The sequence below is a fragment of the Passer domesticus genome, chromosome 3 (assembly GCF_036417665.1).
Source record: "Passer domesticus isolate bPasDom1 chromosome 3, bPasDom1.hap1, whole genome shotgun sequence".
NCBI classification, from domain to species: Eukaryota; Metazoa; Chordata; class Aves; order Passeriformes; family Passeridae; genus Passer; species Passer domesticus.
The window spans coordinates 61,467,743-61,486,653 of NC_087476.1; the positions used below are offsets into that span (position 1 = coordinate 61,467,743).

At 40.2% G+C, this 18,911-nt stretch overlaps 1 protein-coding gene across 7 annotated transcripts in view; it reads left to right on the top strand.

Moving 5' to 3' along the window:
• TULP4 (TUB like protein 4) overlaps nucleotides 1-18,911 on the top strand; it is a 150,334-nt gene that overhangs the window by 95,692 nt on the left and 35,731 nt on the right. For all 7 annotated transcript variants that reach the window (XR_010358749.1, XM_064413428.1, XM_064413430.1 and 4 more), the window contains exons 5-6: nucleotides 15,743-15,923; nucleotides 18,430-18,564. Coding sequence is in view for 6 of the 7 variants with exons in the window: in XM_064413428.1 (XP_064269498.1) it covers nucleotides 15,743-15,923; nucleotides 18,430-18,564 (316 nt within the window). In the remaining variant the exon portion in view is untranslated. The remainder of the gene's footprint in view (nucleotides 1-15,742; nucleotides 15,924-18,429; nucleotides 18,565-18,911) is intronic.

An 18,911-nucleotide genomic window follows, 5' to 3' on the forward strand; every position in this document is an offset into this window, starting at 1 on the left:
GAAAACAGGGCGTTTAGGGTTGTCACTTGGGTTGCACAGGTGTGCTATAGAATACACCTCTTAAATAGTTGCCAAGTAAAATGGTCACGTGGTAAGATCAGTTTCCAGCAAAACTGCTGCTCCCACTGACAGTGAAAATTTGGTTAATCCTGTTGTTCTTATTGGGTGAATATGATAGGATTGATACACTATAATCACTTTACACCCTGATTGACACACAAAGTTATTCAAAGTTAGTTGTTTGAGACAGGAATCTGTTAATTGTACCCTTAATTTATCTTACAAATGCATTTGAGCAAAGATACAGCCTGGACTATTAAACATCTGACTGGCCATTTCTGTGTAGATTTGTCCAGTCTACACTTGCAGCAAAAGCAGTTCCAGCAGTACACAGCAGCATTTCCAGCATGGCTGGAGCTGGGGCACTGGTTTCATTTGCAGGATTTACACAAGGTCCCTTGCCTTTCACTGCTGAGCTGACTGGATTGGTCCTTCCTTCCACATGCTTGCTGTCAGTGTGGTTGTGTCTGTGTGTCTAATTCATTGCTGAAGGAAATGATGGCCATAGAATAGTGCCAAGAGAAACCCTGTTAGGATCACAGCTGGATTGTTTTCCTTCCTTCATTTTACACTACCATGGACAAGATTCTGGTTCAAGACTCAAGGTACCACTCAATTTAGAATACTATAAATTCATCCCAGGTAGAGTTATTTTGGGAATTGCTAGTGGAATATAATAACACTAATAATATACATTTGTGCAGCAGCATCTAATAATTTTAGAGTACTCTGCATAGAATAATGAATTAATTATTGCAGCACTGCTTTTTAAAGCAAGCCTGCCTGCCTCTTTTTGAATCTAGGGAAATGTAAATCTTGACAATAAATAATTTACTTGAGATCAAGAGGAAGAGACAAGCAGCAGAAGTAGGAGGGGAAGCTAAGATCTAATAGCTCTCAGTGCTATGTTTTAAACATGAGGCTGCCCCATTTGTGTGATGCTCAGTTGTTGCTACTGTATTTGGAAATATCTTCACTTGAGTGTTTAATTTGGAGTGGCTGACTGCCTTTAATTCAGTTTAGCCAATATGTTTGTACTTTCTAATCTGGATGCTCCATAAGTGGTTATTCCAGGAAACAAACACTTGTTCAGCGTCCAGATAAATGCTTTCGAACATAATGGCCAATTCCAGCTATGTGAAAATGACTTGCTTGACTTACAGACTCTGCTGCTTACAAACTCACTGAAATAGAGACCCAAACCAGCCGCGAGTTTGATGTTGCTCTGCACAGTTCTCCCTAACTAGGTGGTTTGCAGGGATTTGCATGTTAAGTGATGATGGATCTTTGTGCAGTTCTCTGGAGCTGGTGGAAAGAAGTGATCTTCTAAAATATATTTAGATGTACTTGCCTCTGGAGGCACGAGGAAACGTGAATCACAGAGGTGCTGGGTGAGAGACTATGCTCAGTTCAAATTAAAAATAGCAAACGGGGGGGAAGGACGTTGCATACATTACACATAAATAAGTGTTTATGGAAATGGATGCCCTTACTAGCTTATTGCCTTGCCCAAATTATCTCCTGATTGGTATGTGTGCAAATGAGAACAGAATACTATTCTAATCTAGAGTAGCTTCAGCATCTTCCCCCTTGCTTAATGTACTCTGCCTGTCAGTACCGTGACTGAAAGGTAAATGTTGGCATTTAAATTTAGATTTTTCTACTGTTCTTTTTGTCACCTTGTCACCTTGAAGGTTAGTGAAAGTATTCCTGGAAAGTATTATACTCCACGGTCCCGTGACCTTTAACACAATTATCTTTAAAATTTACATTTCCAGAGGGATTGTATTGTTCAGTATCAATTTTCTATTGTTCTGATAGAAACTTTTCCAGTGTAGTGTGTCTGTTCACTTCACTCTTAAGTTTCCTTGACTTTCTCCTTCACTCCCTTCTGCATGCATCCTGGTGGTTTCTCCTGTCTCCTCCGTATTTTCTCCTGTATATTCATCACCAGTAGGCTGTCACCTCTGTCGCTCCTTGCTATGGATGGCTGTGTGGCAGCTCTGAAAGAGGAGGGTAATTTCCTACCACCACCTTTCTGTTGGAAACAAGGAAAGGTTGGAGCTGCAATATTGGCACCATCCTCTTGTTTAACAGTGTGTGTGGCCTCTGGGTTTGTGTCGTTGCTGTGCTTGAAGTAAAGCACCTTTGAGGTAGTGGCTAATGTGTAGAGGTGGGATGGGCCAGGGTGGACTATAGTCCTGCTGAAATTGAGCATATAATTGTATCTTTCAACTGATTTGGTACATACTCTGCCCTGATTAAGTTATCAGCTGCATTTTTTAATACTAGCCAAAATTGTTCCGCATTTTCTTTTAGGAAGAGAATGTTATCATTCTTCTTGTGGCTCAGTTGTTTTTCAGGTTTTTTGAGCTCTCCTTATTTTGAGTCACATGGTTGACTGCAGTGCTTTTTCTCAGCATCATCTCTCTCAGATGAACTTCTTGTGAGGGTCATCAGCAGATTTCTGCTGTAGTTCACACCCAGATCTTGAGTATGGACTTGGAGCTGTGGGCTTCTTCAGCTATTTCATACATAGACCTTTTGAGTGTGATTCTGCATGTTTATTTTAGAGGACTAGAAGTCAGTTTTCTCACCTCAATGTGTGTCTGTAGGCCCACTCATTCAGGCATTTCCTCCTCCTGTAACCTGTAAGCAGAGCACACATCTGGCCAAGACGTGGTCCCATTGGGCTCTTGGGGATGTACAAATGGAAGATTTTATAAGACTGGGCTGTCTGTCTCTCAGGCAGAATCCCATACTTGGATGGATGGGAATACTCAGGAGTGGGACTTGCAGTTTTTAAATGTTTTTTTTTCAGGGCTACAAGAGGCTGTAGGGTCATGTGGAGTATTTTTCTGGTGAGCAGGCTCACCTATGATCATGTAGGGATGAAAAGTATATATTAAATGAAAAATAAATTTGAAATATCAGAGACTGCTGTGTCCTGTCTTGAGTCAGTTCTGTGGCATTTTCCCATGCTTGTTTTCAAAGAGGGAGTGTACATACCAAACAGATTGAGCACTTTATAAGTGAGAAAATCTTGACTTTTGTCTAACCAAAGGGTTTATTTATAATTATAGAAGCAATGTCAATAAGTAATTGAGGATTTTTCCTAAACCCACAAGTCATACAAAACATCTTTCCAGTGCTTTGTCTCCCTTCCTGTGTGTTTGCTGAGCTTGCAGTGACACTTTTCTGTCAACGTCTGCTGCCTTCAGGCCACCTTTCCCTCTTCTTCTTCTTCCTATATTTTACTCATTAAAGAGATTATCTCCCTTCATGATGGAGAAAGACACTGTCAGAGAACTAGGTGAGAACTGTAGAGGATTATCCCTTTGTTTATAGCTATGTAGTGTAACTTCTTGAACTTCCCTGGGGTTGTGGCTGTTGCTGTTTCTGTGTGTGAAAAGGGAAATCACTCTCCAATGGAGGAAACCCTCAATGAAAATGAAATAATGTATTTTAATTCCTGGATATCCCAGGAGGGGCTAGTAACCTATATTTGTTCCCTGCATCTCTGCTAGTACAAATTTTTAGACTTTTCTGACAGCTGTAAGTGCCTATTTCTGGTTTTCCTCCCTCCCCTTTTCCTGTAAGCTTTTATTTGTGGAAATTCAGGATTCTGTTTGGTTAGGACATGACAGGTATATAAATACATACAGGTATATGTGAACTTTGCCAGCACGCTTCCTTCTGTTTGCTTGGAAAATAAGTATATAAACAGGTGGACTAATTTGATTTGCATCCTGCTGGATGCAACATTAACTGTTGTACCTGGTCCCATTGCATGCAACATGCACCAGTACTAAAAATGTGTAAATACAGGCCCCGAGGTTCAGCCTTTTCTGTTCCTAATCAGACAAAATGATGCTCTTGGTGAAGCAGAAGAGCAGCACCGCGTTAGGAACAGACACCCTGTGCTCTGAGGGGTCCTGTGATGCACTGGAAGAGAACAGTGAGACCAGCAGCAGATGAATTGCATGGTATCAAACACAAGGCAGGGCACGGGAGCTCTCTGTGTTGTTTTTTTGGAAGTCTCTTGAAGCTTGCAGTAGCTGTGCAGGGAGGCAGTTTCTGAGCTGTTACTCACTCCTGCTCCCAGCACTTGCCATCCTATTCCCATGGCAACCGCAGAGACGCTTCAGCATCTTTTTTCCGTGACAAGCAGGAGGCAGGGGCAGGCTTCAGCTCCTTCCCGCTGCCTGCAGTGCATCGGGGTGGAGGCAGAAGGGAGCTCCAGTGAAGAAGGGGATGTGTGTTGTTGCTGGGCCCAGCAGTGGGGCAGGGTGGCATCCCTGTGCTAGCACAGCACCGGTGCCATGTGTGTCCCTGCACAGCATCAGCTCCGTGCTGCGCCCAGCTCTCACGGGAGGGAGGAGCTGATCAACAAGAGGTGCTGTCAAATGATTACTAGTGCATCATTTGTTTCATGAGCTTCTCTAAGAGTTCTTGAGTTTGGTATGGCTTTAGTCCTTGGCAGGAATTTTACCTAATGAATCCCATTTAGTACAGTCTGCTTTTGGATCCCCTGTTTTCATCTGTGAACTATGATTTGCAGTTGCTACTACCTTTTCAATTGAATGGTGTTTTGAACAGCTCCTAAGCTGAAGGATAGTAGCCTTACCTAGCTCCCAGAACACAGCTTAAAACCATAGAATTCATAAGTGTTTGAAAATGTTGCACCTGTTTGAGCCCTGCTGTTGCCTTCTCACCTACATCTGCATTGGCCTGTGGCTCTGAAATGAGATGTTTGTGCTCCCACTCACCCTCCTGTTTTAGTTTTATTCCGGTCCTGTAGCACACGTTTAATTTGGGCAGTCCTTGCTGTTATGGTAGTCACACTGGTCAAGTTTAATTATTCTCAGACATCTGGAGTTGTGGAAAAAATCTTGAAGATGGCCTTCTGATGAGTTGACAGAATGATGAAAGGGAGCTACAAAGGGGCAATTGGGGCAGTATGGGGAAGGTAGCTGTTTACTGTAATTGTTATGAAGAGAAGGAAGGACAAAATGAAAACGGTTACATCCTGTAAAATTTGAAAATGTAAGCAATTATTTTGGTCTTTGTTCAAATAACTCTTTTTCCTTTTAAGGATTTATAGGTTCACATGAAGGAACTTTAAAGATGCCAGGGCATAATTGTATTTTTGTGTCTTAACATATAAAAATACATTGTTTTCTCCTAGCAGTTCTGGATGGTTACAATGACTAGGGCCACTCAGAATTGCACTGTAAGGTACAGTCGTCGAGGAAGATCTGAAAGCCTTATTTTCATTGATAGATGAATTACTCAGATTACTGGGAAAAAAGGCTGAAGGCTTTTTATAGCGTTGAAGACGTGTCATTAATTAACTAGGCAGTTTATTCAAGCCACAAGGACTGCAGACAATGGTTAAATTGCATATAAGCATTTTAACATTGCATGCTGCATAATTGAGCAGCAGCATTAGAATGCAAAAAGAGGACAGGGGAAGGAGACTTCAGTTGTCTTTCAAGATAAATCCATTTGTTATATAAAACAAACAGATAAAACCCATCACAGCTTAACTGTCTAATATTTTGGACTGTTTTTAGAAGCAGATCAAACCTTTATGGCAAACTTGCTATTAAAATTAATTATTTCTGCTTACTTGTACTAAGGGGTCTGTAAATATTTACTAAGATATTTCAGCCTTTTGTAAACAAAATATCTGGGGGGTTTATATAAACTGAAAATGTTTAAATATTTTTGCAGAGTTTTATATATTTATACATGCTGGAAGACAGCAACACTTTGTTTTTGCTCTTTGCTTGGGGGACTTGATTTTTATGATGGTACATAATAGTGACAGATTTCGTGGGAAAAGTAATGTGAATTTTAAGTGCTATTTTGCCTTTCTTTCTCCCATCTCTTTTTATTATGTTGTTTTCAGGCTGTATTGTGCTATTTCCTAAATAATAGATATCGCTTTTTTCCTCACTTTTTTTTTCTGATAGCAGTGTATAGCTGTATTACCATTGTTTTTCCTTTGCCTTTTTGTCTCAAGTAGGTTTCTATGCATCATTCCACTGAGAATACAGCTTCCAAAAAGCAGGAAGGAGAAAACTTAGTTTGGTGCACTGTGTCATTTCTTGGTTGTGCTTTCCTTTTTCACTAGCAATGAGCAGCCACACTGCAGATTTTTGTGCTCAGACGAGGACTTTTTAGGCTTTGCCTTGAGTTTTGGGAAGAGGGTAGGCAACAAGGATGTTCTCCTTGGAGCCTCTAGGGCTCATCCACAGCTTCAGGAGCTCTGGCATCTATCTGTGGGTTTATTCCAGACAAATTTTTGCTGCCAGAAAGCCTAGTCTGTACTGCACAGTTACTGAGCGGGTAATTGGAGGAACAGAGCAATAAGGTGATACTTCAATGTGCTTTCTTCTTCCCACTCGCTTCATCTGTGCCTTGCCTAATCTTTCCCTGGATGCTCTTCATCCAGCCTGCAGAGGCAAGGCACTGAGAGAGCTAACGAGATGGTGCCATTTGTTCTAGTCATGAGAGCTGTAACATGGGGGTTGTTTATGGGCTGACGGCATCACGGCTCGTTTTCTCAGCAGCTCCTGCAGTGGTTCGTGTCAAGGCTGTTTCAGATGAGTCTCACAAAGAAATTTTTCTCTTAATGACTCTGTCTGAAAGGAGTAATACAAGTGTTTTAATGTTTTGCTTGTCCTTGTAGGCAGGATATTTGGTGTTTGTTAGTGCAAAAAGCAAATGCCTGGATGGATTTCTGCATCCCTTTGGAAGCACGGTGTACCAGGATGTACAGTGCACCTTGTAACTCTTTTCCTATGACTCTCAGGTCATATTGCTACTTTAGTTGACTGGAATCTGAAGTTTAAATGGTGCACATTCCACCACGTCTTTGCCTCCCTCAGGAAAGAAGGATGTTGATGGCAGTGACAAGCCAGAAATGGAGGGAGAGATGAAAACTTGTGCTATTCAGTTAATGTGTCCACTTTGCATTTTTATACCCAGTGCTGTTTTACATTTTTGAAGCATCAATGTTTGAGTCAGCAAAGTAAAGATGAGTGCAAATAGAAACAAGACCAGTCTCGGTGTGGGAGGTGTCAGGAAGAAAGAAGTCATTTGCCTCTCCTCTCACCTTGCTGGCACCTGTACAGAAAGATTTTGCTTATATAGCCTGAAGTCTTTAGTTCTCTGAGACAGGGAGTTTACTTGAACTTGTGGTTTTGAAAAGCTCTGTGCTATGCTTCAGCCCTGGGGCAAATAGTAAGAATGAGGTTTTGCAGTGCACCTTGGCAAGGGAGCAGCATGCACTTATGCTGTGTTTTAGGCAGTGTAGGGAAAAAAAATTGAACCTTCTGCAGGAAGGTGTTCTCTAAGGAGAAGTCGTACGTAGGGTAGAAAAATTGCTTTGTTTGCTCAGATTTTGAACTGGTCAGGACAGGGCACGTGAGTGGAAGTGTAATTCTTACAGAGGGAAAACTCTGCAAAATGTGAAGGTTTTACAGCATTTTTCAGGAAGAGTCCATTATTCCACTGCCAAAGCCACTTGGCTGAGAATACTTTGGCCCCAGGATGCCTTCGGTTCATCTAGAGCTTTGTGGTCTTCTCACTTCAAAAGAAATGTAGCTGCCAGTGTGGTTGATTTGAACTTTATCATCACTGGTACTTAATCCATCAATTTTTTGGAAGTTTAGTAAGAAGACCAGGAGCCAAATGGGGTCTTGAACTTGGGGTTAGATGTCTTCAAGCCTGCGAATAGTCTGAGACCTTGGTGCAGAAAACAGGGGATTAGAGTGATTGAATCTCGAGGAGGATATTTGTGGATTTCTGCACTAGGCTTTGTCTGGTAAAGTAAGGCCAAGTTTCATAGTAAATGGCAGAGGAAAGGTGACATTTTTGGAAAGTGATATCACATAGTCTTTCCATTGATTTGACAAAAAGAGATAGTATACCAGTGGAAAGGGGGAGCAATGTCTCGTTATTCTCCAAAACCTTTCCCATCAGTGTTTCATCCTGCCTGGGTTCAACTTGAGCTCTCTGTTCTTTGTCCAGGATCCAGTTTCTTGTCAGTGTTCAGATGTTGAAGGATTGTTGGCAAGCTAAAAAGGAATTAATCCTTCCTTGCTTTCCTTGCTTTTTAAGAGAATACTCCTTCTTCCGTGCCGCGTTCGGTAACAGTTTATTACTCAGCCTGACTCCGTGTTGACTCAGTTACACTTGACCTCACCCATTCCACCTATTTCCTGGCCATGCTGAGTTACTGCTCTCTGCCAGCACCCAAGACCTCGAAGGAGAGGGCAGAAGTTGAGGGACTAACTTCCATTAAGTGCATAGCTTAACACAGGGGCTTCTTGATTTTATGTTATGAAATTCAAAACAGCAAGGACATTGCTTCTAAACTGCTTTGTATTGCATTTTCGCTGGTTGAGAGTGCTGTCCTTGTTTCTAAGGAATGCTATTTTCAATTAGGGAAAAAAAAAAAAAAAACAGACCACAAAACCCCAGCAGAAACTCTCAGACTTCTAAAGCTCTGAATGAGATTTTAGCTTCAGCAGTCAGCATATCTTTCAGGAAATAACTAAAACCTGACTTGGGAATAATGCAGGAGACTGCCAAGTGTATCAGTTGACTTCTTTTCCTGATTGAGTGTTTATTGGTAAAACTAATTGCATTTTCCCTCCAGATGTTGTTTTAGTTGTTATGTATAATTGCATATTTGTGAAGAATATGTGTTTTCAGAGGCAGACTTTCCTGGCAGTTTTGTGGGGAATCAGAGAACAACACTGCTCAAAGAATATCCCAGAGTACTTCTGCTGTGGGAACTCAGTGGTTCAGACTTGGAGTCCTGTCCAAGTTAATTGTCACAGAAGATATTCTGTAGAAGGTGTGCAACTGTTGGCTTTTTATTCATTTTGCATACTGCTCCAAATATGATTTTTTTTCACATTTTAAGTAAACTGAGGCATATCATTAATGCTGCGAACACTATATAGGAGGACAACTCTTCACTTAAAAATCTAATTGCTATAAGATGCTTGCTTGGAAAAATGTCTTGAGAGTCAAGAAGGAATATAGAAGTGCCTGGAGTACACAAGTCGGAATTAGTCCAGGTATAATTACAAAATTGTATAATTATGAGTCTTTCAGTCTTTCTGTGATTTGTCAGAATGCTTTCATGTAACATTTCATATAACATCTTTGCATATAACATCTGGACAATTGCTTCTATCCCCACATGTCCAGAGTAGTTAATAGCTTGAGATCCTGCTTTTAAGACTACTTATGTTTTTCACTCCTGAAGTAAATCTTGCATACTGTATCTCATTTGCAAACAGTCAGCTACATTATATTATTTTAGAGAGAAATAAAGCCAGTGCAGTTTGAATCCCCAGTTTTTAGCATTTCAATGTTTATTAAATGGATTTACTTTGCCTTCTCATTTGATGGCTTTGTAATAGTTATCTAGATCCTATGGACTTAGTAAAAGAGAGAATGAACAAGCCTGAAAGTAGATAACTCAGCCAATGCTGCTTTTGAAAGGATTAATGACCTCAAATGAGAATTTCACTGCAGTATGTATGTTTATATATGCAGTTAACTGAATGATCCTGGGCTGTACCAGCTGTGTGGGGGGTGGTAACGCCTGATGTCCAAGGAAACAGAGAGTTTTTTAAAGATTTTTGGACATAAAAGCAGTCAAGAAAAATCTAGTGCTTTCCCCCTGAGCTTGTATGTGAATTTTAGTGATGTCTCTTTTTGTGTCAGTTCAAGAAATCATTTTACAGTGGCTGAATTTTTAATGGAAATAAGAAAAGTATTCAGCAGGAGACCAGCTGTCTCCCTCACTCTACTTTTCTTTATTTCTCTCTGTATTTTGAGGCAAAAAGAAGGAAAGCCAGAAATATGACACTGAGAAAAAACAAACTTTCGCTTTTTAATGTATCCTAAGAGGAGTTTGCTGCACTGTCTCCTGCTTTGTAATGGAGAAACAGTAAACAAGAAAAGCCCAAGGAATGCAAAATGTTAATACTACATCTAAATGGACTGCAGAATGCTGGAGTTAAGCCTTGGCAAGACTGACATTCTTTTGTTTGGCTAATGAATGAAAATAATTAAAGGCAATAATTTTCCCTGTACTTCCTTTGGTACTAAGCCTACCTGCATAAACAGGAGGTTGATCCATCATTTTGTGTATTTATCATTTTATAGTTCAGTTAATTTTGAATCAGCAAAATAGATTTATCTCTGTTAGTATGATGGCATTATGGTGACAGCTGTGAAGGCTGTTCCTATCATAAATACTAAAGTTTGTCCAGGTGGCTAAATCAGAGCAAACAGAACTAATTCAGCTTCCTTGAACTGCTCAGCATCTTCTGACAGTGCAAATGGTTGATCTTACTAGCATTTTTGCAAAGTGTACTTTCTGAGGTGCCTAGTTTTTCCTGTGGGGGAAGATGGGGGAGGAGACTGAAGAAGAAAGCATAAAGACAGGTCTAAATTTTAAGGAAGTGAAGGTCAGTGAAGCAAAACGTAGAAGGAGGCAGCTGCAAATGCAGAGCTGTGCAGGACAGGTTGTTAAGTGGCAGCAGTGATACAGCCTGGTACAATGGCACCAAGATTTCAGCAGGTGTGTGTGCCAAATACACACACAAAGGCAAAGAGTAAAACAAAATACTGGAAGGGTGTCATGGTTTGGCCAGGAAGTGACAAAGGGCAAGGTTTGTCAAGTGGGTAGGAAGAGGAGTCTTTCAAACTTTGGAAGTACAGCCCTGGAGAATGTTAAAAAGTAAAAGCTACTACCTGTCCTGTGGGAGAAGGAAGATCTGTAACTGGAGAAATTACTCAATGGAGTTAATGACAGCTAAGCCACATCTTAGGGAAGATCAGGGCACTTAAATTTCATGACAGATTACGTTAATTTTCAGAATTTTTCAGTTTGTCCCGGAATTTAGATGCAATCTGTTCATGTACCTTGCATAGTCCTACAAGGCAAATTCTGTCTGTATGCAAAAATTTGGGATTTTAACAATCAGACTGTACTAGGATGGAGTTTGCTAGATTCATTTTCGATGCTGTTGAAATTAATGGAGTCTATGAGTTGTTTTTGTTGCGTTTGTGAGTTGTCAGATGTTTGTTCTTTGTAAAAAGTCAGAGAGGATCTGTTAAAAATCCCGAGCCAGCAGGAGTAAAACAGACGCCTGTTCCTTTTTTAGCATTCCAACATCACGATACTGGAATATCTCACTTGAAAAATGCTACCCTAAAGTAGCCTCCAACAGCTTTATATTTCTTCCAGCAGCTACAGCAAATCCAGCTTCTAATGCTTTAACTTCAGCTTCAGTCAAAGGTTTGGTTGTTTCCCTGATGCAGAATGACAGTCCCTGTTCTGAAAATGTATTGATTGGATTTCCTGGGAGTTTTGTTTAACCAGCAACATTAGAAACCTTCAGTGTTAGTACTAAATGTCATGAAGGGAGGCATCTTGTTTTATCGACATCTTTCTGTAACATTATCGACTGTTCAGTTTGTACAACCAAAACCTGAGATTGGGAATAATTCTGCCTTCTACTCCTCATATGTATTCCAATTATGATAAAGCTTGAGCATTCTTATTGTTGATGAGTTCTATTTACTTACATTGAACCAAATCAAATAGCAAATCTATCATGTGCAAAAAAGGCACTGCTGTTAGAAAATTGTATTTCTACAAAATAGTGGGCTTCCTGAGCTGGACCTGCAATGTACCAGGTCTTTGGTCACTCCACTCTAGCTTTGTGGATCTTGGTGCTGCCAAACCACCTTCTGCTGGTCCTGTGTCTGCTCCAGAGCATTGCAGCATCACAACAGATCTTACAGGAACCGTGGAGTTCAGTGCAATAGTATTGCTGTTTATGTAGCAAAGCCACCCAACACATCCAAGCTGTTCCTCTTGAGCTGAATTTTTAGCTTCTTGGCTGTTGTAATATTAATCTCTTCACAAGAGGAATACTTCAGAGCAAAATACCCCATCTTTTGCTTACCATATGTCTTTTGAAAATTGGTGTATTTCAGACTGTTAGTTGAAGTGTCTTTGATATCTTGAGCATTTAAGGGGGTTGCAATCTTGAATGCTAAGTTTCATGAATGATAGTTCAAAAATCTTTAGTTGAAAAACTTATTAATTTACCAAAACTAAGTTGTGAAACTCATCTCAAGTTAGTACATAGACTAAAGAGGTCAGTGCATTCCAGAGAAGGGAGTTTTTCATCCCAAGCTTGGGTTTCATGGAGAACCAAGACACTTGTGTCTCATAACTGAACCCACCTTTCATCTCTTGGTACCATTGGAAAGCTGTGTGTGCTTTCCCAGTGCTGTTCACCACAGTTTCCCCTTCAAAGCACACAACATCTGGGCACTACAGCAGCCCTGCATTTGTGTGACTTCTAATCAGCTGCAGCTTCACTGTACTGGAGGCTTGGTCATGTTTGATATTGTGTAAAGACATCCTGTATTTATGTTGTGGTTCTGACTCACACTCAGAATGTGTTGGGTGATTTTAGGTATTTGGTTATCAGATTTTCCATATTCTGCAAATGCAATTCTGCAGTTGGTAATACATGTAAGATCAGTTGTAATGACAAGCAGTATGAAAGAAGAAGAAATGAGTCAAGAGAAGAATAGAACAAGGGGCCAAAGAATCACTTCAAAATAAGTACTTGGGTTTTTAAAAAATATTCCTATTATCACTTAGCTTTTGTGTTCAGGGGTTAACAAACCACTATAACTTGTTACCTTTTTCCAACATTCTGTCTGACCTCCTAAGTCTGCAAACAGACACACAAAAAAATTAATTTAAGTATCTAAAAATGTAACTTCTTAATTTCTCTGTTAGATCCTTTGGGGATATCCTGTGGCTTAATCTTTTGTCTGAAGGTCAAGAGAGTTTTACTCATCTGACATAAGTACCTTGAGTGTGGCATTTATAACCTGAGTAATGTTATGGATGATAACACCATTAGACATTTTTACAGCTTCAGCAGGAGTTCAGCCAGCAGGACTATCAGGCTGATAAATGCTTTCATCTTAAAGGTTGTATTGCTACAATAACCCTGAAACTTGAAGCTGCTCCTTGAAACCTACAGCCTGGCTGAAGAGATGAAGTGTGCCCTCTGATATTTCTCTGTTGCTAAAGAGCTCTCTCAAGTTCCAATGCAAGAATTAAGATGCTGACATGCAGCTGTTCTGAATTGGAAATTACTGAGGACTTCATAATTTAAAATTATTTGGGGGCAGTGCTACTCAAAAGAATTAGCTTTAGATTGAGATGAGAATGAACTGTTGTGTGATGAATTCAAAGATTTTGTTCCTACCCAGTTATAAAATGTTTCTGCAGGGTTTTAGGAGGCAGACTCTTGTACTGCTATTTTCAGAAACAGCAGAGGCTCACCTCTTCTGTCTGGGTATTTGCAGTTATGGAACTTCTTGCAGACTAGTTAGAAAGTTACCTCTAGTAGACTGAGAGTGGTGTGAGAAGCTAGCAGTGACAACTGGTAGGATTTTGCCTTTGTAAAAGTTAGTTTTGTTGAGATCAGAGAGTGGCTGTGTTTTGAAAATGAATAGTGAAAGTGGCAGTGCACTGATCATGCGTGTGAAAACAGTGGAAAAAATGAACAGGGTGAAAGGAGATGTGATGATACAAGTGGAGGAAGAATAGAATAAGGGATCACAAGCGAGCATGGTGTGAGACAAAGAAAGGTTGAGTTCTTGCTTTTGCATTTAAGAATAATATTCTGAGTCTTGTAGCAAACTTCAGTTGCTGTTTTTAACCCAGCAACCATTTAACACAAAAATATTTGTAATATGTAATGATTACAGTTAAGGCAGCCAGATACTGATTTTTTCAATATTTTTGATAATGGGAAACAACTCCATTGTTTTTCTTACTATTTTAATGACTTTATGGGAATTCTGTTAAATTCTCATTCCAGTTTACAACGTTCATTATTTTGATAATAAAAAGAACTCTTAATATTTTTTTGTTTGTTTGCTTTGGTGTGTGGGTTTTGGTGGTTTGTTTGTTTTTGTTTGGTGATGGGGTTTTTCGGTTTTTTTGGTGGGTTGTTTTTTTTGTTTGTTTTGGTTTTGGGGTTTTTTTGTTTTGTTTTTTGGGTTTTTTTAACTAAGGCTTAGGAAGCCACACTTCCTTTCTGAAACTTTCAAAAGTGCAATAATGACAATTGCTTCCTAGGAGACTACTGTTGAATAAGTCTGATACAATACACACATTGCATGCTGCAAGTCTGACACTGCCTCTCAGCAGGAAGATAGAAAAGAAGACCTCTGACAGCAGAGGTCACCGAGGGTGATTGCAGGCTTTGAACAACACCTGTACATGGAGATCCTAAGTAGGCTGTGATTCTACACCTTGGGAAAGAGATGACTAGGCAATTAGATCATAGAGGTCTGTAAAATTGTGACCAGTGTTCAGAATGTAAGTAGGGAATGATTATTTGTTTCTTCCAGTGTAAGGAGCTAAAGGTTGCCAAATGAAATTATCAGTTATCAGAGAAGAGGGATTGTGGGGGTTTTTTGTTGAAATCTACAGGAGTGTGCAGGGGAGATGTTTGCTCAGTGCATACTGTTCTTTTACTCTTCTCCAAACACTTGACCACTCTTAAGGGTAAGATCCAAGGCCAGGTGAATTTCTGACCTGGGCATATAATTGTTAGAACCTTAAATTGACAAGTACTGGAAATAGGTGGCCGACTGAAGGGCAAGTGTGAGATTTGACCTTCCTTTTAGCTTCATTTTTAATGCTGGCTAGTTTTCAAGTTGATGAGTGCTTTTAAACTTGCTTTAAAATGTATTTGCTTCATATGGAATTATGTGATGGCAGCAACAGCCTTGGCTAATGCATTTATTGCTTTAGGATTTATTAGTCCTTATTTCCTGATTTTTCTCTTCAAATTCATCAAATATGCAGGATCTTAACTTTCTTAAATCCTCAGGAAGAATTTATTAAAAAAGAAATTGCAGGTTCCAGTCAGTCTGACTTCAGTCTGTGATTGGCTGTGGAGTTGTTTAAGAAAAAACTTGGATTATCAATTTTGTGTTTGAAGTGGTGGGTGGAAGCTCTTCTCATTCATCTCTTCCTGGATGTGCAGGACATTGCTTTATTGCCTTCCCCTTGGCCTATGTTAATCTTCTTCCAGTTGCCTGATCATACTGCTTTTGCCTCTTTTTTTTAAGGCATTTTCCCACTTTCTCTAGCTCATCAACTGAATAACCTGTCCTCTATTCATGTTTCTGTTTCTCCTGAGCCATTTGAAATCTCTGCTAGGACCTCACTTTTGTCAGCTATGTTTAGGAGTTTTTGTGTTATCTAAGACTACTAAAGAATCTGTGTTATCATTTCTGCCAGCTCACTTTAATTGTGGTACTGATCAAGTTCAAATGAAGTGTAGTGTCTCATATTAAAGTGAATTAAATGCATCCACCATGAAACATTACTTGCTCACAGATTTTACAAACTTACCTGTAGACTCTGCTACTTTAACTTAATTCTTCACATTCATCTTTGATTGCAGGGTCCTATTCTGGCACCCTTTCACATCCCTGACTGCTTTGCTTTCAATTAATTTCCAGGGTAGCTAGTAATTACAAGATGCCCCGTGGCTGACATGTGGTGGGACTGAGGTTGTTGTGTTGTTTTCAGGTACTGTTTGGCACTGCTGATGGACAGGTTATTGTCATGGACTGCCACGGGCGAATGCTGGCCCACGTGCTCCTTCACGAGTCAGATGGCATCCTCAACATGTCCTGGAACTACCCCAGCTTCCTGGTGGAGGACAGCAGCGAGAGCGACACGGACTCTGATGACTATTCCCCACCACAAGGTAGGGAGGGTTTTGGGCACACCCTTCTGCTTCAGCCTTGCTCGTGCTCATGAAGACATCTCAAGTGCCAGGCGATGTCATGCCCTACCAAACCAGCAGGGTGGCCACGGTTTCAAGCTCTTGTGGAGCAGAGAGCTGGTATGGGAGAGTGGCTTTGCTCCCAGCTGTGCCACCAGCCTTGCTGCAGGTCGTACCTCATCTGCTCTGCTTCTGTTTGCACAAATGAGATAACAGCACAAAGCTCGATAAGTTTTCGGTGAGGGTGAGTGAAAAACAGTAGACAGGGACATGTCAGGTTTCACTGATAAGCAGATATGAGGTATTGCAGTGGTTTGTGTGTAGGGAGGTAGTCAGAGAGCAGCCACAGAAGTTAATGCGCTATTACATAGATTCATGTGAAAGGACAGCAGTACTAGACATGGTGTAAGGTACTATATATTTCATTTTATCTCTGTTTTGTAGGATTTCTGTAATGCTCATCATTACAGTCCCATTCTTCATAGTCCTGACATAAAGAGTTCCATAAATACCCCAGAAGGCTCAGAAATGAAGATATTTCCTGCAGTTACACAGGGTAGAAGCAGGGTTGGCTGGGTTGGCTGGCGTTATTAATTCACATGCTTCAGAGCACATTGCCAGTTTGAGAGTCAGGAAAAAATCCTTCCCTCTCCTTAAGTCTCAATACAACTTGTTTGGTGAAATGTTTTGGTTTTAAAGTCTTTGGAAATCATCAGTAGCAAAGACTTATGAGGCCTAGGTGTCCGTGCACAGTCCATCCCACCCTTCTCATTCAAGCAATGATAATACTACCTGTTGATTTGATTGATCACTTTATAAGCTTTAGGTGAGCTGTTTCTGTGTTCCACTGTATAAAGCCTGAACTACATTAAGAACTAAGTTTATATAACAGCCAGTGATTGTACAGTGGAAATTTTAAATACATAACAATTATTCAAAAATAATTCTGAATTTGCATCTTGGATCTGAACCTCTGAATTGAGGACTTTTGCAGTTTTAACTTTAATTTGGATTCACACCAAAAAATCTACCTTTTCCAGTATATGTGTCTAAGCTTATGTATTTAAGCTTATGTATATAAGGTTATGTATTTAACAGATATTGAAAGAAGAGATCTGATCACCTGGTAAAATGTTAGAATATTTTAAAACTGGTTTTTGTTTTGGCTTTCATGCCTCACTTCTGGTACTGGGTAAGATTTCTTACTTTAGAAGGAAAGAAACTAATTTCAACCTAGCAAGCTCCTAAAGCAAGACAGACAACAAAAATCAATTGGATTTTTCCAGGGTTTTCGTTTTGTTTTTCAGAAATACTGAGGTTCCAGTTGGAGGATGGTGAAATTGCAGATGAGAGCTTAAATGATCCAAATGTGTGTGTTAGCTTTTTCTGAGTCAGGCAGGGGGTGGGTGGACTCATTACAAGCCTATTTTAATAATTACCCAAACATGATGTGTTTTCTTTAGAGCAGATGCAGCATAAACCTCTCAAAGGTGACAAGCCTTTGACTCACACAGATGTGTAGGAAGGACTAGAAGTTTGTTGGGATTTTCTTATTAAATTATACACACACAGAGGTGCCAGTTACTAGACATCTTTCTCCAAAATGCTTTCTCATCAGCTTTTTTACAGGTTCAGAAAACAATACTACTCTTAACTGGTTCTCCCATTTTTGTTGACTGGAAAGATGTTGGCTGGGCCTTTTACAGGCACTTAATCAGGGACCAGTGGCATCTCCTCTCAGAAACTATAAACAGGAGTTCAACACCAAAAGCTACAGATGGCAATATTGGTCATGAAGTATATGAGCAAAGGAATTTTAGTGAATTGCTCAAAAATAGCTCAGAGGACCAGAGACTTTGCAGAAATGGTTTTTAAAGCTGAGTGTTCCATTTGGGCTCACCTGTACTTTTGGGTGCCTTGGATCCTGTTATGCAGAATGGCAGGTGTCTTTTCGTGCTGCTGCCTAGACATTTAAAATGCAGTAATCTGTGAAAGGTCAGTATGTTCTCTTAGAAGTTCTTAAAATGTCTGTGTGACTTCAGGAAGAATCCTTGGTACCTGCCCAAGCAAAAAGGGTATAGAACAAATTGCTTTTAATGTCATTATAATGTTCATCATGCTGGTTTTCAACTGGGGTTCTGAGAAAGTCTTCTAAGGCACTGGTTTTCCATTTCTTTGTCACTTTGAGGAGTTGAGAATGGAGGAAGACTGAAAAACACCACTATGTGACATAATAGTATATACATAAATCACTGTGGATATGATGCAGTAAAAATTGACAAAGTGAAAGCACTGAGGTTTCACAGAAACAGAGAAGCTTAACTAGCTAAACCTGCTTTGCTTGTTCCCACAGATGTTGCAGAAATAAGCAGGTAGAGAGGCTTGGAACAACTCCTGATGGTGCTGGGCTGAAGTACAGTGTGTTTCGGCCTGGATGTGATTATTTTTGGTTGTTCACCTTCTGCTCACTCAGAGCCTTGTTTTGCAGACGGACCAGCTGCCTATCCAGTGCCGGTGCAGAACACCAAGCCACTGCTTACTGTCAGCTTCACGTCAGGAGACATCAGTTTGATGAACAACTACGATGACTTGTCTCCTACTATCATCCGCTCAGGGTTGAAAGGTATGAAAAAGAAGCCGTTTCTCCCTCTTCTGTGCCCTGTTTTTCGTGTATTTTTGATGATGTGTGCATAGGTTGCATTTTTGTGCCTCTTGCTCCTTAACCCAGGAGCCCTCGGTGCTGTTATTGCAGTTTCCAGCAGTGACACCTGCTGGAGGAAGAGCAGTTCTTGGCTGATGGAGTTTTTGTGTTTGAAAAAATGCTTCACAATATTTTTGAGATTGTGTTTTTGTGGCAGTTGTGTAGGGCAACTGATCTGTTTTGCAGTTTTCCAGCAGAATGCACTAATATGTTTCTTTGTGTGAATGTCTCTGCTACATAACACTTTGTTTGCATGTCTAATTCACAGC